Genomic DNA, 23,572 nt, shown 5'->3' with positions numbered 1-23,572 from the left:
CAAAAAAAAACAACATTTGGTCATTTTGGATTTTGTTTTTATGGACAAATAATTCCAAGTGAGTTACGGTACCATCATATGTGACCATGTTGTTCACTGTGTGGTTTTTTAAGTTGCACCAGTGCGTGACGTAAACACCACAGTCAAAGTAGGTCAACCCCTCCCTCTGAAAGTGGTACTTTTCTGCATCAGACTAGATTTCCTCAGCTCGATTTCAGCTGCACACAGGTAAGATCACTTTGCACTTTCTGCTATAGAGATATTGCTGCAGATAGCAAACACAACATTGAAAAAGAAAAAGAAGTTTCACATTGTTTTTCAGGATTGTTCACTCAATCAAACCTTTGAAGCACACGCATTTAAGTCTGAGCTGGTGGTCATAGTGTTTTTGGTGGTGAGGTTATTTCCCCTGATCACATATGGTTATTTCTGTTGTTTGTGTGGGTTTTTCGTGCCAAATTAACATTTATATGTACTCATTCCTATTGCATGCATGCATTTATATGTGAGATATTGGTTTTTATAAAGATCAAACTTTAAAAACTGCAGAAATTATCAATATTTCCAACAAAACAACACTTCCACATGTCTGAACCAGTCAAGCTAACCATTACACCGGTGTGTGTAATGTACTACTACTCTAACTGAAGTCTATACTGGACAAAGGTCTAAAGTTGATAGCTTGAATGAAAGAAAGTCTCCGTAATCAAAAGGTGGTTGGTAAAAATGTAGGTTACCTTTGAACCTGAGTTTTGATGTCTCCCTCAGCAACTGTAGTTATAGAGTAGACGTGACAAAGTGCAGGGATCGCAAAATGCCAAACTTTTTAACCGGACACTGGTCCAGTAATCATGCATTTTGAACTGGACCGAAGCACATTTTACTGGACTGAAGTAAAGTTGACTGTATGACTGTATTGTTTCAAAATGCAACGTTAGTGGAAGGAAAAGGAAAGTAAACAGTACAAACTGCCTTTGTTCATTTTGGACAATGCTGGGGTCTGCGTGACGTCACCATCTCATAATAAACTTGTTATATCCTTAAAACCTCAGAATCACTTCATTTATTTCTGGGGAAATTATTTAGCAATGGAGCACAAACAGCATTTGTTTCCAGCTCCAAGATTGGGACTGTTTTCAGGGAGTTTAGCGTGGAGTAGAAGACGATTCACAGAGATGTGAATCGTCTGCTCCTGCGGAGGAGCTGCTGTTCATTGTTTTGATGTCGGTACCGTTCTCCTCGGCGAGCTGGCGTTTTAAAACGGTGACGTCTGGCAGCAGAGCACCTCGTTTTATAACGGCTTTGCAAACATCCACGTTGATGCGTCGCGGTGTTTTGAGCGTAAAATACGGCAATGCTAACTTCCCGAGCATCCTCGCTGGCTGCAAACTGTGGAATGGCTCTCCTCACTCATTACTCCGCGTCTCGTTGAGACCCGCCTCCGCTCAGGAAATCCATTCCACATTTTGCAGAGCAGCGGAAATCTGGACATGAGACCGGTTTTAGAGGATATTAACTGGACCAAGGGCATTTCTATTGTCCAACGTATTTCACGATCACTGAATAAGTGTGCATAGTTTTTAATATTTGGCCTCTGTTCTGAATAATCACAAGGTGGACAAATAAAAGCCTGGAGCTTCATTTGACTGCAAAAAGATATGAGGATGATCTCACGTCTCATTGTACGTGGAGGCCTGGTGAGACTTCAGCATGCCGTGGGTAAGAATCTGCTTTATTCTCTTTTTGCCTTATGTAGTGTTTGTCTCTGTCCTGGGACTGTAAACCTGGAATTGATTTGTAAATATACACACCTCACTTTGAGACATTAAATTAAAAGGTAAAGTAGCAGAATGTTTTTATCGCCACACTATCAATTGCATGGTAATAAGAAATGTTTTATTTTTTTTGGTCTTGTGCTAGTTCACCATTGTGTCGGATCTTCTCTTCCAAAAATGAGTTTGTGATTCCTGAATCACACAAGTCTCAGTTTTAGGCCGGAGTGTGTTTGCAAGAGGTTTTAATATTTAGAATGTTGGAATGTTGGAAAGCTTAGACATGGTAATGTTTATCACAATACTTTACACTTGTTTCAGTACATAATGTTACCAAAGGCACACATTAGCAGGACATGTCCAGGACATTAGCACTGATTGACAGAGGAGTGGAGATTACCAGAGCAGAATATGAAACACACTCCTTGCATATTTTACTTTGAAGTCAGTTCTGTGGTATTTCATGTGTTTCCTTTTCTCTGTCTGTAGGTGCAGTTCGTTGGCAGAGCAGCATAAAACAAGCTCCTGTGTTGACAGCGGCTCCTGCTCGTGCCCTCATTGATGAACAGATCAACATAAAGGGCCGCTTTCTGCCTCCACACAGTCCTGTCACAGTGTGTGCAAGGATGCACTGTGAGGATGGTGACCTGTGGGAGGCCTTTGCACATTACAACACAAATGCAGGCGGCAATGTCAACTGTGAGTAAAACAAACTAGATATACATTAACAGTTAAGTTACAACTCCAATTCTGACAACCAGTCATGTCGAAATATAAATATGAAACATCAAAATGTCTATTTCAATAACATAGTGTGAATAAAACTGGGTATATGACACTTTAAATCATAAGATCTGGTTTTAATTTACATTTATTGCACTATCCACATGCACTAGCTTACATTAGTGAGGATCACAACTAGGTTTGTGTTCACGTGTTGAAGTATGTTTATTACATACATAAATCTTCAAAATAAATAAATAAAAACGCTGTAATGCTTCTTGCTGGATGCGATATCTAGTGTGAGGAACAATATAGTTATAACACCTTCAAAAAGACTGATGCTTTGCCATTCTACAAATTTGACAAATATAAACTTGCCAAACTACAACCCAATTCCAAAAGAGCTGGAGCATCGTGTGGTTTGCAAATAGTAACAATGCAATGGGTTAATATAAATAAATTTATAAACATGTAAATGTATCATTTTTATACTGACTAAACTATAGAAGTTTGTTTGTGGTAAATTTTAGCAAAGGTCCCATACAATACAATTTTTCAACAGTTTGACAGAGGCATCAGAGGCCCAAAATTGTTTTCAATACGTATTGCCCAAAATCCGGCCTTGGTCCTGAACTTCAGCCCTCTTGTGAGCTCTACTAAGAACAGGCTCTACAATGAGTTGTGTCCTCAATATGTCTCCTCCAGGATTCTCTCGGGAAAAAGACGTGGCTTTCTGGTGCAATGCACTCATGTTTACAGTGGATTTAGCGCTATGGCTTGTAGACATGTTGTTTTTCAGCCACGTCGGTTTAAACCAGAATCTGACCCAGAAGGAGAAGTTCCCGAAGTCGTTCAGACTCTGTGACTGCATCCTTCTGGGGCCTCACATAGGATATAGGGACACATATTACTGTGTGAAAACCTTTATAAAGTGACTTTTGCATAAAATAGGAACATTAAGAATAGAAGTGCTTATGCCAGAGAAAGAAAAAAACAAAACTTTATGCAATAATTTCATGTCATACCTACATTTTAGTTCCTCTTGGCATCTTCTTGTACTTTAACAGTGACAAGTGATATTTCATTGGGGGGTTCCTACCTTGGCTGTGAGCCAATGGGTCTCTTCTGGGGACTGCAGCCAGCTCCTGGAGGAAGACAAGGTTTAAGGTTTGACCATGAAAAGAATTTGCTGAGCACTGTGGGAAAAACAAACTGTCTCCTCACACACTTTCTCAAAGCCTAATATGTCTCCTTTCATCAGATCATGTTACTAATGGACTGCTGTGGTTGTTCATGCACACGGTGGTCAACTTATTGACATATTTTCCATTTCCCTTCCAATGATTTTCAGTAGATAAACTCTTACGTGACGTGACTTTCATTTATTCTCCATTTTCAGCTATTCAGAGCTGAATTTGTCTGTTGATAAAATAAAGATAACCATAAAATGTGTTTGTTTTTCAAACAGACTGAGGAAAAAAGACGTGGAGACTCCATACCGGGTGCACGTCTCCCTCATGGAGGGCCATGTTTCTCCCAGTGGGGGACAGATCCCTGAACTGGCAGTTGTTACTACTGAGCGCTGGTACATGGCACCAGGAGTCAGGAGAATAGAGATCCGTCAAAACGGGGTTGTTGGAGCTCTATTTTTACCCCCTGGTGAGCATTTAATGTATTCTTGCAATGGCTGCGAGGTTGTTGTGATATGATGGAGGATTGCACTGTAATGATTCCCTGCAGGACCGGGTCCATTTCCAGGTGTGCTGGATCTGTGGGGAATGGGAGGAGGACTTCCGGAGTATCGTTCTGCCCTGTTGGCATCCAAGGGGTACGCCTGTCTTTGTCTTTCCTACATCGGACACAAAGACTTACCTGGCCCCACAAACCAATTAAATGTTGGTGATTCATATTTCAGGGTAAGACAAGGTGCTGCACTATCCAAGGCCTGCTTTTGTATCATTTTTCAAATGTTTTATATTTATGTTCATTTTTGCCATTCCTTCCCATCAAACACATTTATTCTCGACAGTCATCATTCCAGCTCCTTCAAAATCATGATGAGGTTGACGCAGAGAGAATTGGGATCATCGGTGTCTCATATGGAGTTTACCTTTCTCTTCGCATTGCCACTCAATGTGGCGTTAACGTAAGTCACAAGAATCTCTGGCAACTGTTTGTCAATCTTCAGTTGTTGGTTTTCACATGAAGAATGCACAAATAGCTTTGATACAATGTGAAAGTAAAGCTTCTGAGGGTCTTTGGATCAATATGCAGCTTGTTCTTCTCTCCAGCCATCATGTCTGATTTGCATCAATGGGCCACTGGCAAGCACAATTCCATTTCCAGAGGAAGAGGGCTTAAATAACCACAGTTACAGGTAAAGCTTAGATAGTAAAATGTATGTTTTCTGGAGGGTATCAGGGGTTAAAGATTCAGAAAATGTGTATTACTGAATTAATTTTCAAATTATTTATGAATGCCATTTTTCTTGTTTTGTCTTTTTAGTGGCGACAAATATTGGAAGTATAATGATCAGGGCCATGCCGAGTTCAGAGACGCTACCTTACCTGCTCACCTTGTGCTTGAACACAGAGTGAAGGTGATATGTTTTATCAGCCTCTCAGACATCAGCACAAATGCACAAACCCACTCAAATTTGTTAACCATCAAAAAATAATCTAATTTTTGCAGTTGGAAAACCTCGCCTGTCCACTGATGTTCGTCGTGGGGGAAGATGATCGAAGCACTGCAGTCAGTGAGCAAGCTGACTTGGTACGTTTGAATTTTTTCATGATGCATCACAATTTATCTTTTAGTGTGCCTCGGTATATTCCTCAAAGAACAGTTGAAAATGACCTTGAAAGTTATCATATTAAGCACTTGTGCTTATGGTTGTTTGATTCCATCCAGAATATAAGAGGCATAGAATGCATGGATGGATGCATCCATGCATTCTATGCCTCTCATATTCTGATCAGGGTCATGTGGTGCTGGTGCCAATCCCATATAATGATGGGCGAGAGCAGGTTTTTTTCACACACACACACACACACACACACACACACACACACACACACACACACACACACACACACACACACACACACACACACACACACACACACACACACACACACACACACACACACACACACACACACACACACACACACACACACACACACTATTTATAGACTGTGGGAGGAAACCCATGCACACACAGGGAGATCATGTAATTGGTCCAACCTGTTTATTTTCTTGACCTTCTCACTATCACGCCAGAGTGCTAACCACAGTCCCAATATGCAGACCTGCTTGAAGACTTTCCGCACAAAAGATATTGACATGAATTTCTTGCTCATTAGATTGAGGAAATCCTGAAGTCTGTTGGAAAATCTCAGCTGTTTACCCGGTTGTCTTACCGTGACGCTGGTCACTTGATAGAACCTCCTTACTCACCACATACAAGAGCCTCCTTTTGGACCATTAAACCAAAGAAAGGTGAGCTTTATTGCACAGTAACATTTTCCCTTTACCGCCATGTTTTTTTTTCCAAGCAGCCAGGTTTCAGCATTTAAAGGTTTTGTTGTTGTTGTTGTTGTTGCTCTATTTCACTCAAATATTGGATGTCAATTATCTGAGAGTCATTGCATTCTGTTTCCCAGACCTTTTCTGAACTTGGAATATAGCAAGAGCCTGTTCATGATGATATGTGCTGTGTTTGTTTTTCTGGCAGTGATTTGTGACTGGGGAGGTCACCCGGCAGCTCATGCCGCTGCTCAAGAAGATTCATGGAAAAAGATGTTGGATTTTTTGGAAACCAACCTGAGAAGGTGATTTTGGTACTGTCATGAAGAAAGCAAGTGTCATACTGTCATAAATGTAACTTTTCAAGTTTGTTTTTTTTCCCATTCAGTTTATTTCGGACATGTTGTTACATATCAAAAACAAAGATAAATCAATACAAACATAACAGAGCAAAACAAAACAGTAACATAACTAATTAATATTGGCCAAACATATACATAAAGGAGTAGCAAGTACCACAGCTTATTAAAAAACTCTACCTATATTATAAAATTATACAGCCTGGTTTACAAAGTAAAAATACACGAAGGATAATGATCAGCAAAAATGCAAATTATATGCTGTCATTTTCTGTAAAGTTAGTCAAATGATGAGTGACAGGATATTTTTTAGCAAGTATTCTGAAATGATATTCGATCTTATTACATCTAAAATGGGGACTTGCCTACAAAAGCCCCTCCTTCCCACATGGCACACCGTCCCCACTCCTCCACCAGCTTGGTGTACTTCGCTCTCTTTCTTTTAAGGACTTCTTCAATCCTCTCCTCCCAGGGCACCAGCATGACCGTTTACTGTGATGTTTCCGAGACCAGTAAAATATCTGGTCGTAGAGTGGTCCCAGCAAGGTTTCAGGGAATTTGAGTTGGGTTTCCAGGTCCACCATCATCGGCCAATTACGAACTGAGCCAAAGAGGACTGTTTGGGCTTTGGGGTGCAACTTTGCATGTTGCCCCGCGCTCACAAATGCTGTCTGACGTACTTGTGGTTGGTGACACTTGCTCCGGTCGATGCCGCTAAAGATGGACTCCAGAACATCATACGTGGATATCCTTGAAACTGTCGATAGTGAAGTTGATTTCTGCGAATAGAATAGAATAGAATAGAATAGAATAGAATAGAATAGAATAGAATAGAATAGAATAGAATAGAATATTAGATTTTGTAAGACATTATTAACAATCCAAGCTGAGGAGTTTCAAGCATCTAAAGTGTCAATGTAAAGGCAATCGCTTGAAGCACTCAGCACATAAATTCATTATATTACAGGATATTTTCATTTGATTTATTTAATTACTGAAATGATCATATATATCAAGCATTCTAGATAGAAATTGGACCGGAATGTCTTGAACTCATCTACACTGGTTCAGGATGTCGGCCATGGATGTCTCTCTTCAGGTCATTAGACTTTCATCAGATTCATGTTGGAACTCTGATAAGGCTTCAGCTGGAAGATTGCCATTATTCTGTTCATTGTCCTGATAACACTAGAATTCCATTTTACCCTGAACGTAGCAAGCCATCCAGGTCCTGAGGCAGTAAAGCAGCCCAAGCCTTTGATGCTGCCTCCACCATACTTTACCGATCATGCAATGATGAAGTAAAACTTTTTTTTGCACAAACAGAGACTTTAAATTGTTCCAGTGATTTGTTCAAATATTCTAACTGTTACTCTGGGATTCGTTTCTGCTGCACTGACCATCCTTTGTTGTTCGTCTTGTGTCAACTTGGTTGGTCAGCCATTTCTAGTGAGAGGAGCTACGGTACTGAACGTTTTCCATTTGTAGATACTTTTTTTGTCTATACTGTCAATCTTGTTTTTTCAAGGCATAGTTGGTGTACGCATAGATTTTGTGAAAAGCACAGTCAAAACAATTTGTATCGGTCAAAGTCCTTCTATGCCTATTATAGTTTTTCCTCCTCCGAGATGTCAATAAAGACATGAAAAATTACAATTGTTTGTGTGGTCTTAGTTCATTTGAGCACTTTGTGTTGATATATACATTGGACTTTGAGGAAGCCCAGATCACATTTTCTGAAGGCAAAATGCAGAAAGCCACAAGTTTCACATACGTGCTTCTATATATGAATGTGTCTCAGACTTTGGGGACTTATTTTTTTAGGGTTTCAGTCTGGCTCGTCCCTCTCCTCCATGTAGAATCTGGTGACACCGACTTTTTTTTTTTTGCCCTATATTTTTCACAACTCGAGATCATTTTCACGCATGCCAACATATTTGGTATCTGCACTATACTGCAGGGAGTGCTCATTTCTCAACGGTACATTTCTTTTCCAACACATTTAACTCCATTTACATTTTCTTTATCAGAATTATCCAGACAAAAGCCCAACTATTCTGCAAGAGAATGAATAGGCAACGTATAGAAAGGAATACAGGAAGAAAAAACCTTTGCTGAACCACACTCAGGACTGATGGCTTTCTGCGGTTGCGGCTGGGGTTAGGGGATAGAAAGTAAGAAAAGGACAGGACAGAAACCGAGAGCAACAAACAAACAGGTTATCAGAAAGCATGTTGATTCACTCACTGCAGACTTGATGGGGACGGGAGGTGTCGATCAGTAACTTGCGGATCCACTGTCAGATTCTGCAGGAAGATAAAGAGAGACGACAGAGAGGAGAGAACACCAACCACAGAAGAGAACCGAGTATGCAATGGTGATATTAGATTGTATGGGAAGTAAGAAAGGAGAGAGGGAAAGCTCACTGCAGTAAAGGTCTCCAGGCAGCCTCACTATAAAACAGTCCAGGGTGGCTTGAACCAGCCCTTACTGTAAGTTCTATTAACTAGGAAGGTTTTAAGTCAAATCATAAAAGTACACACTGCGTCAACCACCCTAACTGAAACTCGGGACTGGTTCCACATTTTTACCAAATTTTATTGTGCACTGTGATTTTCATTTTTATTCTCCTGTCCTGTACAATGTGTGATTTTATTCTCCTATCCTGCTTTGCTGTTGCTGTGACACTGTAAATGTCTCCGTCTGTGAGAGTATTAAAGGATTGTCTTGTCTTGTCTTGTCTTCTATTATGTATATGTATATGTATATGTATATGTATATGTATATGTATATGTATATGTATATGTATATGTATATGTACATGTATATGTATATGTATATGTATATATATATTCTCATCTGTCACCCATCAAACAAGGACAATTTCCACCACAAGTAGCAGTAATAGTAATGGTAGTTTTAGCAGTAGCACTTTTTTTTTAGTAATAGTAGTGGAGTAGTATTACTAGGATATTAGTGCCAAAAAAAACCAACATTTGGTCATTTTGGATTTTGTTTTTATGGACAAATAATTCCAAGTGAGTTACGGTACCATCATATGTGACCATGTTGTTCACTGTGTGGTTTTTTAAGTTGCACCAGTGCGTGACGTAAACACCACAGTCAAAGTAGGTCAACCCCTCCCTCTGAAAGTGGTACTTTTCTGCATCAGACTAGATTTCCTCAGCTCGATTTCAGCTGCACACAGGTAAGATCACTTTGCACTTTCTGCTATAGAGATATTGCTGCAGATAGCAAACACAACATTGAAAAAGAAAAAGAAGTTTCACATTGTTTTTCAGGATTGTTCACTCAATCAAACCTTTGAAGCACACGCATTTAAGTCTGAGCTGGTGGTCATAGTGTTTTTGGTGGTGAGGTTATTTCCCCTGATCACATATGGTTATTTCTGTTGTTTGTGTGGGTTTTTCGTGCCAAATTAACATTTATATGTACTCATTCCTATTGCATGCATGCATTTATATGTGAGATATTGGTTTTTATAAAGATCAAACTTTAAAAACTGCAGAAATTATCAATATTTCCAACAAAACAACACTTCCACATGTCTGAACCAGTCAAGCTAACCATTACACCGGTGTGTGTAATGTACTACTACTCTAACTGAAGTCTATACTGGACAAAGGTCTAAAGTTGATAGCTTGAATGAAAGAAAGTCTCCGTAATCAAAAGGTGGTTGGTAAAAATGTAGGTTACCTTTGAACCTGAGTTTTGATGTCTCCCTCAGCAACTGTAGTTATAGAGTAGACGTGACAAAGTGCAGGGATCGCAAAATGCCAAACTTTTTAACCGGACACTGGTCCAGTAATCATGCATTTTGAACTGGACCGAAGCACATTTTACTGGACTGAAGTAAAGTTTTAATGAAAATATACATTCTTTATATGAGGCTGTAAAAAAATCTCATCTCCACAGGAAAGTATAAAATGTATGACTGTATGACTGTATTCTTTCAAAATGCAACGTTAGTGGAAGGAAAAGGAAAGTAAACAGTACAAACTGCCTTTGTTCATTTTGGACAATGCTGGGGTCTGCGTGACGTCACCATCTCATAATAAACTTGTTATATCCTTAAAACCTCAGAATCACTTCATTTATTTCTGGGGAAATTATTTAGCAATGGAGCACAAACAGCATTTGTTTCCAGCTTCAAGATTGGGACTGTTTTCAGGGAGTTTAGCGTGGAGTAGAAGACGATTCACAGAGATGTGAATCGTCTGCTCCTGCGGAGGAGCTGCTGTTCATTGTTTTGATGTCGGTACCGTTCTCCTCCGCGAGCTGGCGTTTTAAAACGGTGACGTCTGGCAGCAGAGCACCTCGTTTTATAACGGCTTTGCAAACATCCACGTTGATGCGTCGCGGTGTTTTGAGCGTAAAATACGGCAATGCTAACTTCCCGAGCATCCTCGCTGGCTGCAAACTGTGGAATGGCTCTCCTCACTGATTACTCCGCGTCTCGTTGAGACCCGCCTCCGCTCAGGAAGTCCATGCCACATTTTGCAGAGCAGCGGAAATCTGGACATGAGACCGGTTTTAAGAGGATATTAACTGGACCAAGGGCATTTCTATTGTCCAACGTATTTCGCGATCACTGAATAAGTGTGCATAGTTTTTGATATTTGGCCTCTGTTCTGAATGATCACAAGGTGGACAAATAAAAGCCTGGAGCTTCATTTGACTGCAAAAAGATATGAGGATGATCTCACGTCTCATTGTACGTGGAGGCCTGGTGAGACTTCAGCATGCCGTGGGTAAGAATCTGCTTTATTCTCTTTTTGCCTTATGTAGTGTTTGTCTCTGTCCTGGGACTGTAAACCTGGAATCGATATGTAAATATACACACCTCACTTTGAGACATTAAATTAAAAGGTAAAGTAGCAGAATGTTTTTATCTACAGACTATCAATTGCATGGTAATAAGAAATGGTATAGGTATTTTGTTGTTGCAACCATTGCCTCATGTAATGTGAAATTACTATGAAATGTCTTGTGTTAGTTCACCATTGTGTAGGATCTTCTCTTCCAAAAATTTGTTTGTGATTCCTGAATCACACAAGTCTCAGTTTTAGGCTAGAGTGAGTTTGTAAGAAATTTGAATATTTAGAATGTTGGAATGTTGGAAAGCTTAGACATGGTAATGTTTATCACAATACTTTACACTTGGTTCAGTACATAATGTTACCAAAGGCACACATTAGCAGGACATGTCCAGGACATTAGCACTGATTGACAGAGGAGTGGAGATTACCAGAGCAGAATATGAAACACACTCCTTGCATATTTTACTTTGAAGTCAGTTCTGTGGTATTTCATGTGTTTCCTTTTCTCTGTCTGTAGGTGCAGTTCGTTGGCAGAGCAGCATAAAACAAGCTCCTGTGTTGACAGCGGCTCCTGCTCGTGCCCTCATTGATGAACAGATCAACATAAAGGGCCGCTTTCTGCCTCCACACAGTCCTGTCACAGTGTGTGCAAGGATGCACTGTGAGGATGGTGACCTGTGGGAGGCCTTTGCACATTACAACACAAATGCAGGCGGCAATGTCAACTGTGAGTAAAACAAACTAAATATACATTTACAGTTAAGTGAAAGTAGATGAAACAGTAGAAAGGATGGATGAAAGATCATTTATATAAATAAAAAGATCTATTTTTGTCAGGTCTTTCACCATCTTACTTTTCCATGACTCTTTCATTCTAAATTTGAAGTTCAAAAATACCTTGATAAATGCAGAAAATTGATGAATTGGTCGATTCCACATCCCCAGCAAACTGTCTCCTCTCTTTACAGACATTTACAGAATCATACTAAAAGAACAGATGATACTAAAGTAAAATAAAATGGCCCTGTGCCTACTTTTGGTTTTCAGTCATCAAAATAAAGAAATTTTCATATTTTTTCATGAAATGTTAAGATGTCTCAGTTTGAACATTTGTTAGGTTGTTTATGTTATGCTGTGTTTGCGAGATTTGCAGAACATTGTTATCTGTTCTTATTTACAGATGACCATAACTCCCAACTTTTGGATTTGGGCTGTGCACATAGTTGTTATTTAAATTGTTTTATTGATAAAACAGCAAAATTGCTTCAATTACCATTAGCAATGAATTTATGAGTTATGATCGTTAATACAGAAAAATAATTATTAAATATATTAAATAATACTTGATAAGTTTGCTTCTCCCTTCCGCTTTTTAGGCATGATAATCAGATAGATGAGATGTATATGTGTGTGTATATTTAAACATATATTTTGTATAAATATATATGAATATATTTTCATAATCTAAAATTTAATTATTTATTATCATCAAATGGATACGTGTGTGTATGTATATGGTTTTGTCTGTGAATGCAACCCTAACCCTGAAATGAATGAAGATTTTCAAGTATATTTGCTGTAAATGTCAGTAAAGGTTACATTAATAATATAAGGGCTTATGACAGAGATCTAAAAAAAAGAAAAACTTTTTGCCATCATTTCATGTCCTACCTGCATTTTAGTTCCTCTTGGCATCTTCTTGTACTTTAACAGTGACAAGTGATATTTCATTGGGGGGTTCCTACCTTGGCTGTGAGCCAATGGGTCTCTTCTGGGGACTGCAGCCAGCTCCTGGAGGAAGACAAGGTTTAAGGTTTGACCATGAAAAGAATTTGCTGAGCACTGTGGGAAAAACAAACTGTCTCCTCACACACTTTCTCAAAGCCTAATATGTCTCCTTTCATCAGATCATGTTACTAATGGACTGCTGTGGTTGTTCATGCACACGGTGGTCAACTTATTGACATATTTTCCATTTCCCTTCCAATGATTTTCAGTAGATAAACTCTTACGTGACGTGACTTTCATTTATTCTCCATTTTCAGCTATTCAGAGCTGAATTTGTCTGTTGATAAAATAAAGATAACCCTAAAATGTGTTTGTTTTCCAAACAGACTGAGGAAAAAAGACGTGGAGACTCCATACCGGGTGCACGTCTCCCTCATGGAGGGCCATGTTTCTCCCAGTGGGGGACAGATCCCTGAACTGGCAGTTGTTACTACTGAGCGCTGGTACATGGCACCAGGAGTCAGGAGAATAGAGATCCGTCAAAACGGGGTTGTCGGCACTCTATTTTTACCCCCTGGTGAGCATTTACTGCATTCTTACAATGGCTGCAAGGTTGTTGTGACATGATGGAGGATTGCACTGTAATGATTCCCTGCAGGACCGGGTCCATTTCCAGGTGTGCTGGATCTGTGGGGAATGGGAGGAGGACTTCCGGAGTATCGTTCTGCCCTGTTGGCATCCAAGGGGTACGCCTGTCTTTGTCTTTCCTACATCGGACACAAAGACATACCTGGCCCCACAAATCAATTAAATGTTGGTGATTCATATTTCAGGGTAAGACAAGGTGCTGCACTATCCAAGGCCTGCTTTTGTATCATTTTTGCCAAAAATATCCTTTGAAATGTTTTATGTTTATGTTCATTTTTGCCATTCCTTCCCATCAATCACATTTATTCTGGACAGTCATCATTCCAGCTCCTTCAAAATCATGATGAGGTTGACGCAGAGAGAATTGGGATCATTGGTCTCTCATATGGAGTTTACGTTTCTCTTCGCATTGCCACTCAATGTGGCGTTAACGTAAGTCACAAGAATCTCTGGCAACTGTTCTTCACACGAAGAATGCACAAATAGCTTTGATACAATGTGAAAGTAAAGCTTCTGAGAGTCTTTGGATCAATATGCAGCTTGTTCTTCTCTCCAGCCATCATGTCTGATTTGCATCAATGGACCACCGGCAAGCACAATTCCATTTCCAGAGGAAGAGGGCTTAAATAACCACAGTTCCGGGTAAAACCAAGATAGTAAAATTGTATAAATTAAAATGTTTTACTAGAGGATATTGGGAGGTTAAAGACTGAGAAAATATGTATTACTGAAGTAGTTTTCAAATTATTTATAAATTCCATTTTTCTTGTTTTGTCTTTTTAGTGGCGACACATATTGGAAGTATAATGATCAGGGTCATGTCGAGTTCGTAGATGCCAAATTACCTTCTCACCTTTTACATGAACACAGAGTGAAGGTGATATGTTTTATCAGCCTCTCAGACATCAGCACAAATGCACGAACCCGCTCACATTTTTTAACCATCAAAAGTTTTTGAATTTTTGCAGTTAGAAAACCTCGCCTGTCCACTGATGTTCATCGTGGGGGAAGATGATCTGAGCACTTCAAGCAGTGAGCATGCTGACTTCGTACGTTGACATTTTTTCACAATACATGGCAATGTATCATGTTTTGTTTCTGAGTATATTTGTTGACAAACACTTGAAAATGACATTTAAAACGTAATACATTAATCACTCGTGTTTACGGTTGTTTGAAAACATCCATCCATCCATCCTTGGACCCCATTCAGGGTCACAGGATGCTGGAGCCAATCCCACCTGATTCTGGGCTTTCTGGGATTCTGACTACTTTTCCACACAAAAAAATTTACATGAATTTCTTGCTCATTAGATCGAGGAAATCCTGAAGTCTGTTGGAAAATCTCAGCTGTTTACCCGGTTGTCTTACCGTGACGCTGGTCACTTGATAGAACCTCCTTACTCACCACATGCAAGAGCCTCCTTCTGGACCATTAAACCAAAGAAAGGTGAGCTTTATTGCACAGTGACATTGCACAGTGCTCCTTTTTTTTTTTTTTTTTTTTGAAAAAGGAAATTCAAGCTGCCAGATTTCTAAAATACAAATGAACTTCTTGCAGTTTCAACATTTGAAAGGTTGTATTTTTCTATTTCATTCAAATTTTATTGGATGTATATGGCCAGAGAGTCATTACATTCTGTTTATATTCAGAATTCACAGACCTTTTTTGAACTCAGCATATGGCAAGAGCCTGTTTATGATATTTGTATGTCTTGTATTTGGGTTTTTTTCTGGCAGTGATGTGTGAGTGGGGAGGTCACCCAGCAGCTCATGCCGCTGCTCAAGAGGATTCATGGAAAAAGATGTTGGATTTTTTGGAAACCAACCTGAGAAGGTGATCATAAACGTGTTGAAATGTCTTGTCAACAAAGCAAGCATCATACTCGTACTGTAAATAGAAAACATGTTGTGTTTTTTATGTACGAGTTTCACATGCAAATACAAAAAAGAGGGAAGACTAATGTGTTGGTTTGAGAGATTTTTAACCCTCCTGGAAGTGGTTTGTGTCTCATTATTGTCAGTAAGGTATTCAGATTCTCCACAAGAGGTAGCTATTTGCTCACTCACTTCGCCAAATCAACAATTTAACACTATCAAAATTAAGGGAACTTTAGGGAGGCAAAGTGGTACTGCACATTTGTTGTTCAGTCACACCACTGAAAATGTTTCAGTTACTTTTCTCCTCCACAGATGAGCTATTTGAGCTGTTTTCTTCAGGTAAGACATTTTTCAAATATGTAGGTGTGAAACTTGAATGATAGTAACCATGGTAGTCTCCCGGCTTACTCAAGGTCCCTCAGGCTTGCAATAAACAGCTTCAATCACTTCCGCGTTATGATTCACTCCCACACAAAGATGCTGTCAGAGCAATAATTACTTTTCTACATGTTTTCAACAACTTAATACATGTTTTTCATTTTTAAACTGGTTGTTTTTGGGCTCAACGGCAAAACTCTTCACGCCTATCAAATATATAACTTTCCACATGTCTTGATCAGTTATACATATTTTTATTCACAAAGTGTTTATGATAATTCATGTCAGAATTAGTCACAATCATCTCCGACACCCTGTGGTACACTAAACTTTCAGAAACACTTAAATGATAGGGAGAGGTTCATTTCAGCCGTTAAAACATTTGTATGTGTAATCAGTATACAGTACACGCTAACTAATCGTGGTAGTTTGGGACGAAGAGTTCATGGCAGGCTGAGGTCACCATGGCGATGAGGGCGATGAACTCTTTGAAGTCGATCTCCAGGTCTCCATTCTGGTCCAGATCAGAAAAAAGTTCATCCAGTGTTTCGTTCTCTTGGATTTTCTATTCAGGGGAAAAATTAAAAGAAAATAAAAGATTGTCAGGACATGGAATTTAAACTTTGCAACACCGGGGAAAAATAAATATTTCCCTACTGTACTTGGAGCTTATCTCACATACATGCCAAAACATATTTCCCTGCTGTATTAACATAAAGCAGGGAAACTGCTCTAACTTCTGAAATGTACCATTCTGTGACAATGTCTGTCATTTCCAGTACAGTTTTTTTTATGTATTTAATTATTTCTCTGAGTAGACACAAAAATGATCATGCTCAATAAGTCTCCATTACCACTGAGAGTTTATGCAAGAGAAATGTACTTCTTCAAAAACATTTTAAATCCATATCTTACCATTATGAAATGAGTCATCTCATTGTTGATCAGCTCTTTTAGCTCTGCCTTCTTAAGCTTGCATTTGTGACCGGAGTATTTATGGAAAACTTGAATGATAGTGACCATACCACTCTCCAGGTCAGAGGTGTGGTCCTTTGAAACAGATTTCAAACAGATTTAATCAATTTCCTTTCATGGTTTACTCCCACACAAAGATGCTGTCATAGTGCTCATTAATGCCTGTTTGTGTTTTCATTCTTTGTAAAAAAAAAAAACTAGATGCATTCATTCAATAATGCTTTACGATTGAAAATAGCAATTGAAATGAAATAAAATGTATTTTCTATCAGAAGAATCAGAAAATGTATTGCTCCTACCTCCATTTTTTCAAGTGTCTTCGTCTTGTAAGAATCCCAAGTGCAACTGACTGCTCATCCAGCAGAGAGCCGTATGCCTCGCCCAAGTGACAGTGAACATTAAATGGATTGATCGACCGCATGAAGGCCACTCATCTACCAACTACTGTGTAATGGATGGTTAATGGACACCAGTGGTCAGCGCTTCGCTTTGACAAAAACAACTTGCTTTTTTTTGTGCACGCGTACTTATAGCAAATGGTTGTGAAAGTAATTAGTTTGACAATGTGCAGACAGATAAGTCTTTTACAAAACATTAGAAATCACAGTTGATGAGGGTAACATGTTCCAAGCTACAGTGCTACCATTGGAGTGGAATGATTTCATGTGTTAAACAACATAACACTGAATACGACATACCACATGGGTGAACGGACAAGAGAATAGGTTTCATTTGAAATGTCCCTTTAAAAATCCCTCAGCGTTTGCAGTCTCAGTAGCTCTTGCCAAGAAGAGCGAGTGATGATGACCAAGAATGATCTGTGGCTTAGTTATGAAATAACCAAAACATCAAGAATAAAAAGGGCAACTTAAAAGAAAAATATAATAGATCCTGATCTTATGTAAATATGTATGTACTACTAAAGTTAACTAATTATGTTTATTAGGTGATTGTAGGATAGGTTGAAATCAACAACTGCGATAATGACTTTAAATCTATTGTGAATTACATTTACATGCCAATGCACTTTGGGTTTGTGGGGATTCCAAATAATGTCCCATTGAAATTAAACTAGATTGTGGGATTGTGAATCTAACGATGAGTAATTTGAAACCTTAAAAGAAAACACAAGTTGTGTGTGTGTGCAGTTGAATTTGAATGGATTAAGTGTATTATCGAATCTTGGTGTGTAACAATAACGAATAGGGCGACTAAGTGGATTACGTGAACGTGAAAGTGGTCCTTGAACGCACCGCGGCCGTGTTTCCGGGTTTGTCTACTCCTTAACTAAACCAGCAGCCGTGCGTCTGTCCGCGTGGCTGCGCACTTGTCCTCTCCTTGTATTTCCTCCCTCTCCGTGAGAGGAGCGTCCGCCCTTCCGAGCAGCGGAAACTCACGCTGACGTAAAGAAAACCAGAGCGTTAATTAAGAGCCGCAACGCCGCAGTTTCAGTGAAACTCGGCGTCCTCTCGCTCCTTCCCGACGCTGTCAATTCTCCGTGTCCGCTGACGGCTCCTCTGACGGGACATCTTGGCCACCGAGAGGGACGGACGAGGGGAGAAAATACAGGCTGTGTATTACCTGGGTTTGGTAAGGTTTCAGTCATTTCAGCCTTGTTTTCTTTTTTTCCCTTCTTCTTCCTCTAAGCTTAAATTGATTATAGCTATATCATCCAGCCATAGGAATGCTAAGCTAAAAACTCTCCCCACACGACCACAGAACAGAATTAAACTGCAGATTCTAAACGGATAAAAAAGATCCAATACCAAATATAGTGGTCGTCATGTTTCGTGAAGGTCTGTCTGTTGTGCAGGGCTGTAATGCAGTTTCATTACTACTACAAGCACTGAGGAGTGTGTGGGTGGCACCCACTTGTTACTTCATGCTCACATAATGCTCACTTCATCACTACACCAGTATTTTTAGAGCCCTACAGTTTGTTTATTTTTTTTTGTTTTTGTGGGAGTGTGTAAATATTTGGTATGAGCATCTACTTACAATTTGGATAAATAAACACTGGTGTTCAGTGTTGTTAAATTCGCCCTGACTATCTATCTATCTATCTATCTATCTATCTATCCATCTTTGATGTTTTTCACCTTTTAACCACAGGACTGTGAGATCAAATAGTTAAATTACCGGGGCTTGCACACTTTTCACAGGAAGTTTTGCCTCCCATTCATGCTGTTTAGGAAGGTTTGTGACCTGGACTTGCCTCAAGAGAAAATATTTATCTACAAAGCCCCTGAAATAACATCTCCTCCATCACACTCCTTTTTTTTTTTTTTTTTTCAGAAATGCCCTGTTTTCATTTTGAGGCTAAAATTAGCTCCGCATGTGAAAGATTGACCTCCATCTCTCTCCCTCTCTCTCTCTCTCTCTCTCTCGTTCTTTCTCACACACAGACTTTCCATCCTGAGACCCTCTCCTGCTCTTTCTTTTGTGCAGGCATGGCTGATCTGCTGAGGCTGCTGCTCCGGGTGGCTGAGAAAGCTGCAAACGTCGCTCGGGTGTGCAGGCAGGAAGCTCCCCTCTTTCAGCTCCTCGTTCAAGAGAAGACTGGGGATGACAAGAACAAGAAGTTCGTCCAGGACTTCAAGACCCTCGCCGATGTGGTGATTCAAGAGATGATCCGGCACGATGTTGGCGCCCAGGTAGGCCCGACCGTTGTGGAACACAGATGAGGAGGATGACCACAATATGGAACGTGTGTTTGCTTCACTTTAATATTGTCATCTTTCTCGGTGCAGTTTCCTGAAATGGTTGGCTTCATTCACGGAGAGGAGTCGAACAAGTTTGAAAATGGGCTCGGTAATAATCAGTTCATTAATTACATTTTTTTTTTTTTTAACCGATACATTTTTGGTTCCCAAAAGCAAACTTGTCCTGAACCACTCTCATAGGTCTATGGTAGTTTTGTTACACGCACTATTTATTTGCATGTAGTTACACACATTCTCACATTAAAGCTGCTAGGCACAACCTATCTTAAGAGGAGGAATAGGGAGCAGATTTATCCAGATCTTAATACACTTTTACAGATTGTTATTGACTCATTTATCTAATCATACTAATTTTGCATCTTGTTCACTAAACTATGTTGTTAGGTGTGTAATTGCGTATTCAAAAGCACAATGGATTAAAAAAAAAAAATGTAAACAACCAAGAGTCTTTTTTCAACAGAAGAATCTAATACAGAATTACAAACGATCAAACCCGACAGTGCAAGAGAGGAATTGAGCTCAAGGGGATTGTATGAAATCCCCCTTATGAATTCAGTTATTTACTAGGAAACCTTTTGTTTTGAGATTGTAAACCTGGGCTTTACAAAGCTTTCATGTGACAAATGCTGCTGAGTCCTGTTTGTGATTGGACAGTTGTCCCACTAAGCTATGGTAGTTTGTGTGTATTTGATCAATATTTTAGTAAATCTGGGAGTTGTGTAGCTGAAGTAATGAGCTTGTGACTTCAAGCTTTATATTGAAGGTATTTCGAGATAAAACAGGTGAATGGTGAAGGAATTATCCTTATACAAGTTCCATCGACTTAAACTCAGATTGAGGCTGATTGTCTGCACATAACGCACATATTGACTGTTTGATCAATATTATTGACCCTCTAATGCTGAAAATATGTCAACATATTTACAGTCCTGACGGTAAATTGGGCGTTAGTGAATACTATGACGTTTGTATTCCACTGTGTTGATGTGACCATGCGTTTCTTGCAGAATGCGGTTATATATATACGAGGTGTGTATAAATCTGTCTGTCTAACAACTAGTTTGAAAACACTTTTTGTGTTGTTAAACAATAGCTTGAAATGTCATAGAGTAGGTCTCCATGAAACACACATCTGTGTTGATAGTTGGTATCAGGCTGTAGAGACTTAGAAGCTTCATTATTTGATATAGGATTGTATAAGAAAAATACATACTCTTATCACAATATTCATTAGAGTCAGTAGATGAACAAGGGATAAAAACACACTTTATGGTATTGAAACATAACGCCAACACATCAGTTCATAAGTTCCAATCCATACAACGTAGTTTGTTGCAACGTGTCCGAGGCCTGACCGGCTTTGTGTGGCCAGGAGAGAATGTGATCGTCACCGTGTGCTCTACGGAGGAGGAGACCGCCGCGCTGCTAGCCACGGTGCTGGACGGCGATCACACGGCGGCGTCTCTGCTGGCCCGGGCCATCCACCAAGACCCGGCAACGATCCAGGCCGAGACGGACGGCCTGACGGTCCCCCTGAGCCCCTCTGAGCTCGGCATCTGGATCGACCCCATAGGTGAGGGACAAGCAGGGCGCCCACGCGTCAAACACGTCGCGGACGTGAAATTTCCGAGCTCACCGCCATGTGCAATCGTCTCTTATCAAGACGCCACGAGCCAATACATCGAGGGCCGGGAGGAAGTGCTGGAGGAGGGCCGCCTGTCGCCTTCAGGCCTGCACTGCGCGCTGGTTCTGATCGGGGTTTATCTCCGCAGCACAGGCGAGCCCGTCATGGGCGTCATCAACCAGCCTTTCAACCACAAAGATCCAACAGGTGGAAGGTAGGCAAATCTGTATGACCGCGACTGACGTAAAATCAAATGTTTCCTCATACGTGTCGTGAAGGGTTGTTCTCAGTCACTGTGGTTAATGTATTACAACCTGCTGAACAAACAAAACGGACAGAGCGAGGAAAAAACAGCAGCTCTGGACAGAATATTTCACACGATAAGTTCCAAGTGCGATGAGGAGATGGGGAGAGGGGAGCAACACTGGTGGCATCTTGGGTTTGCTGTGTTCCACAATGTTTACTAATCAAACAATCGGTGTAATGGACTAACTGCCTGAACTGGGATATATTTATATATATATATACACACACACGCCATTAATTTGATTGTGTTGCTCACAGTAATGTTTAGCATGCTTTGCACTGCATGTACATTTTTTATTATCCGATTCTGGGTCCTCAGACCTGATAATGTGAGTTTTGAAAACTCGGCATTTGATTCACATCAAATTTGAAAACATTTAACTGGAGTAGAGATACGCATTTATATCTGGTCACAATGAGTGGATGAGTGGAAGGACCGCCCTGGTCCTGGAACGCTACATGGATTTCTGTATGGTTTTTGACTCATTCCTCCTTTAAAGGGGTCATATTATGCAAAGTTCACTTTCCCGTGGTTTGGTAAGAGTAATATGCATCTTCATACCTGGGAATGACGCCCCACAAGTGAAGAAAATCTGTCACCTCTCTTCCTGGCTTATTTCGATTTTTTTAAAAAGTGTGTGCGCCCAACAGTCCAACCCTAGATAGTGTCATCAGGGGTTTAGCCAATCCCTATCAAGATGGGCTCTCTCTGGCACATGGCACCACGAGAGGAAGTCTGAACCATATTAATGCATCATGGCTTGATTTTTGTTTAACATTTTACCTTGAATTGAATCGATGGTGCCGGACAGCTGACGAACGTGTTGTTCCATCTAGACAAATACAAACAGTGGTGACTCACTGATAACCGAGGACGTTTGAGTGACGCGGTGTGTGCGTTTAGTCACTGCGTTTCCGCTGATGTCAAATTCTCTTCTTTCCTCTGATTTGTCTTACAATCCCAGCTGGAAAGGTAAACACTTCTGGGGCGTCTCTTACGGCGGCACCAACGCCTGCTCGATCTCGCCACCAAAAGGTGGAGCCGGAGGCCGGCGGGGGCTGTCCGTGGTCCTGAGCTCCAGCGAGAAGCCGGTGGTGAAGGAGGCCCTGGCGTCGCTGTGCGGCCCCGGCAAGCTGGCGTACGCCTCCGGAGCCGGCTTCAAGGTCCTGTGCGTGATTCAGGGCCTGACTGACGTTTACGTGCTCTCAGAGGGGAGCACCTTCAAGTGGGACTCCTGCGCTCCTCACGCCCTGCTCCGGGCTCTGGGAGGGGGGGTGGTGGACCTGACGAAGAGTCTCCGGTCCGCCCGCGGCGCACCGGCTCACGAGACGGAACTGACGTACCACCAGCCCTCCGCCGAGTGCAAAGGAGCGGACCGCTGGGCCAATCGGGGCGGCCTGGTGGCGTATCGAGACTGTTCCCAGCTCAGCAGTGTCATCGGAGCGCTGAAAGACAAGCTGTAGATCCCGGAATAGAGGCTTTTGGCACAGAGCTGAAGCTTTATTGTTGTTATACTATCATAATCGTGTTTTCTATTTTAGTGGATAAAGAAGGGCGGGGGGGGGGGGGGTGGGGGGTGTTCAGAATTGAATATTATAATCACGATTGCTATTGTCTCTTTTTGAAACCACATGTATGCAGATTGCAACGTGAACATCAGACACGACCAGAGTCATCACTGCAAATATTGTCTTGTGTTCAAGAGCTGTTCGTTTCTGCGTACCAGATTTATTAGCTATTAAGACGAGCACTTTGCAAGTTTATCAACAGCTCAGGTTTGTAGTATTCATTCCAAATGCAAATCAACATGTAAATGTTTACTTTTAAAAAGAAAAAGCTGATGCGTTGACAGTTAGTAGGGACCTATTATGCTGACTTTTAAATATATTTTCATATTCTGGAGCGCTACTACAATAAATTGAATGTTTAAACCTTTTCCAAGCTGACCTGCTTTGTTCACGCAGTGTGGAGCTGAGAGATGTTTACCAGTTGGTTCAGTCCCATTTCTCAGTTTCACACGACCACAAACAAACAACATGGCCTCCTCCGGCAGCACCATGTTATTACTGTCGTTAGACCAGAACC

At 40.6% G+C, this 23,572-nt stretch overlaps 4 protein-coding genes across 7 annotated transcripts; 3 read left to right on the top strand and 1 right to left on the bottom strand.

The window, feature by feature from the left end:
• The first annotated feature begins 197 nt into the window (after positions 1 to 197).
• Positions 198 to 8,984, top strand: LOC308129163 (bile acid-CoA:amino acid N-acyltransferase-like). The gene is made up of 12 exons (XM_080494968.1): positions 198 to 228; positions 1,615 to 1,719; positions 2,262 to 2,471; positions 3,563 to 3,662; positions 3,964 to 4,154; positions 4,236 to 4,411; positions 4,525 to 4,641; positions 4,787 to 4,872; positions 5,001 to 5,094; positions 5,187 to 5,267; positions 5,861 to 5,996; positions 6,232 to 8,984. Exons 2-12 carry the CDS (start codon positions 1,659 to 1,661, stop codon positions 6,330 to 6,332), a joined length of 1,353 nt encoding a protein of 450 aa, XP_080351094.1. The 5' UTR covers positions 198 to 228; positions 1,615 to 1,658; the 3' UTR covers positions 6,333 to 8,984.
• A 2,063-nt stretch (positions 8,985 to 11,047) lies between these two features.
• Positions 11,048 to 18,323, top strand: LOC308129323 (bile acid-CoA:amino acid N-acyltransferase-like). 3 transcript variants are annotated; one of them, XM_080495239.1, is made up of 13 exons: positions 11,048 to 11,154; positions 11,741 to 11,950; positions 12,937 to 13,036; positions 13,338 to 13,528; positions 13,610 to 13,785; positions 13,915 to 14,031; positions 14,156 to 14,241; positions 14,383 to 14,476; positions 14,568 to 14,648; positions 14,914 to 15,049; positions 15,340 to 15,436; positions 15,793 to 15,819; positions 18,280 to 18,323. In XM_080495239.1, exons 1-12 carry the CDS (start codon positions 11,094 to 11,096, stop codon positions 15,794 to 15,796), a joined length of 1,353 nt encoding a protein of 450 aa, XP_080351365.1. In that variant the 5' UTR covers positions 11,048 to 11,093; the 3' UTR covers positions 15,797 to 15,819; positions 18,280 to 18,323. The 3 variants fall into 3 exon arrangements, with proteins under 3 accessions (XP_080351365.1, XP_080351366.1, XP_080351364.1); XM_080495240.1 differs by lacking the exon at positions 18,280 to 18,323 and adding an exon at positions 18,220 to 18,249; XM_080495238.1 differs by lacking the exon at positions 18,280 to 18,323 and having other exon boundaries at positions 15,793 to 16,244.
• Positions 16,254 to 16,932, bottom strand: LOC308129504 (protein S100-B-like; the record flags this gene model as incomplete). Its single annotated transcript, XM_080495448.1, has 2 exons — positions 16,254 to 16,423; positions 16,774 to 16,932. Coding segments are annotated over 2 exons (309 nt in total), but the record flags the coding sequence as incomplete, so codon positions are not given.
• On the top strand, positions 16,884 to 23,034 carry inpp1 (inositol polyphosphate-1-phosphatase). Of its 2 annotated transcripts, none has more exons than XM_080495241.1 (6): positions 16,884 to 18,423; positions 19,282 to 19,487; positions 19,584 to 19,644; positions 20,929 to 21,129; positions 21,220 to 21,394; positions 22,452 to 23,034. In XM_080495241.1, the coding sequence occupies exons 2-6, from the start codon at positions 19,284 to 19,286 to the stop codon at positions 22,948 to 22,950; spliced, it is 1,140 nt and encodes a 379-aa protein (XP_080351367.1). In that variant the 5' UTR covers positions 16,884 to 18,423; positions 19,282 to 19,283; the 3' UTR covers positions 22,951 to 23,034. The 2 variants fall into 2 exon arrangements, with proteins under 2 accessions (XP_080351367.1, XP_080351368.1); XM_080495242.1 differs by having other exon boundaries at positions 19,239 to 19,487.
• The last annotated feature ends 538 nt before the right edge of the window (positions 23,035 to 23,572 follow it).

The sequence above is a fragment of the Blennius ocellaris genome (assembly GCF_963422515.1).
Source record: "Blennius ocellaris genome assembly, chromosome: 4".
NCBI classification, from domain to species: Eukaryota; Metazoa; Chordata; class Actinopteri; order Blenniiformes; family Blenniidae; genus Blennius; species Blennius ocellaris.
The sequence above is the reverse complement of the archived record's forward strand: the minus strand, read 5'-3'. Positions and strand labels throughout refer to the sequence as shown.

Coding starts and splice junctions, on each gene's coding strand:
- LOC308129163 (XM_080494968.1), top strand. CDS start 1,659: ATGAGGATGATCTCACGTCTCATTGTACGTGGAGGCCTGGTGAGACTT. Junction 4,412..4,524: donor TTGGTGATTCATATTTCAGG/GTAAGACAAGGT, acceptor TATTCTCGACAG/TCATCATTCCAGCTCCTTCA. Junction 5,997..6,231: donor GACCATTAAACCAAAGAAAG/GTGAGCTTTATT, acceptor TTTTTCTGGCAG/TGATTTGTGACTGGGGAGGT.
- LOC308129323 (XM_080495239.1), top strand. CDS start 11,094: ATGAGGATGATCTCACGTCTCATTGTACGTGGAGGCCTGGTGAGACTT. Junction 13,529..13,609: donor CACTCTATTTTTACCCCCTG/GTGAGCATTTAC, acceptor GATTCCCTGCAG/GACCGGGTCCATTTCCAGGT. Junction 14,242..14,382: donor TTAAATAACCACAGTTCCGG/GTAAAACCAAGA, acceptor TTGTCTTTTTAG/TGGCGACACATATTGGAAGT.
- inpp1 (XM_080495241.1), top strand. CDS start 19,284: ATGGCTGATCTGCTGAGGCTGCTGCTCCGGGTGGCTGAGAAAGCTGCA. Junction 19,488..19,583: donor GGCACGATGTTGGCGCCCAG/GTAGGCCCGACC, acceptor TTCTCGGTGCAG/TTTCCTGAAATGGTTGGCTT. Junction 21,130..21,219: donor CATCTGGATCGACCCCATAG/GTGAGGGACAAG, acceptor TCTCTTATCAAG/ACGCCACGAGCCAATACATC.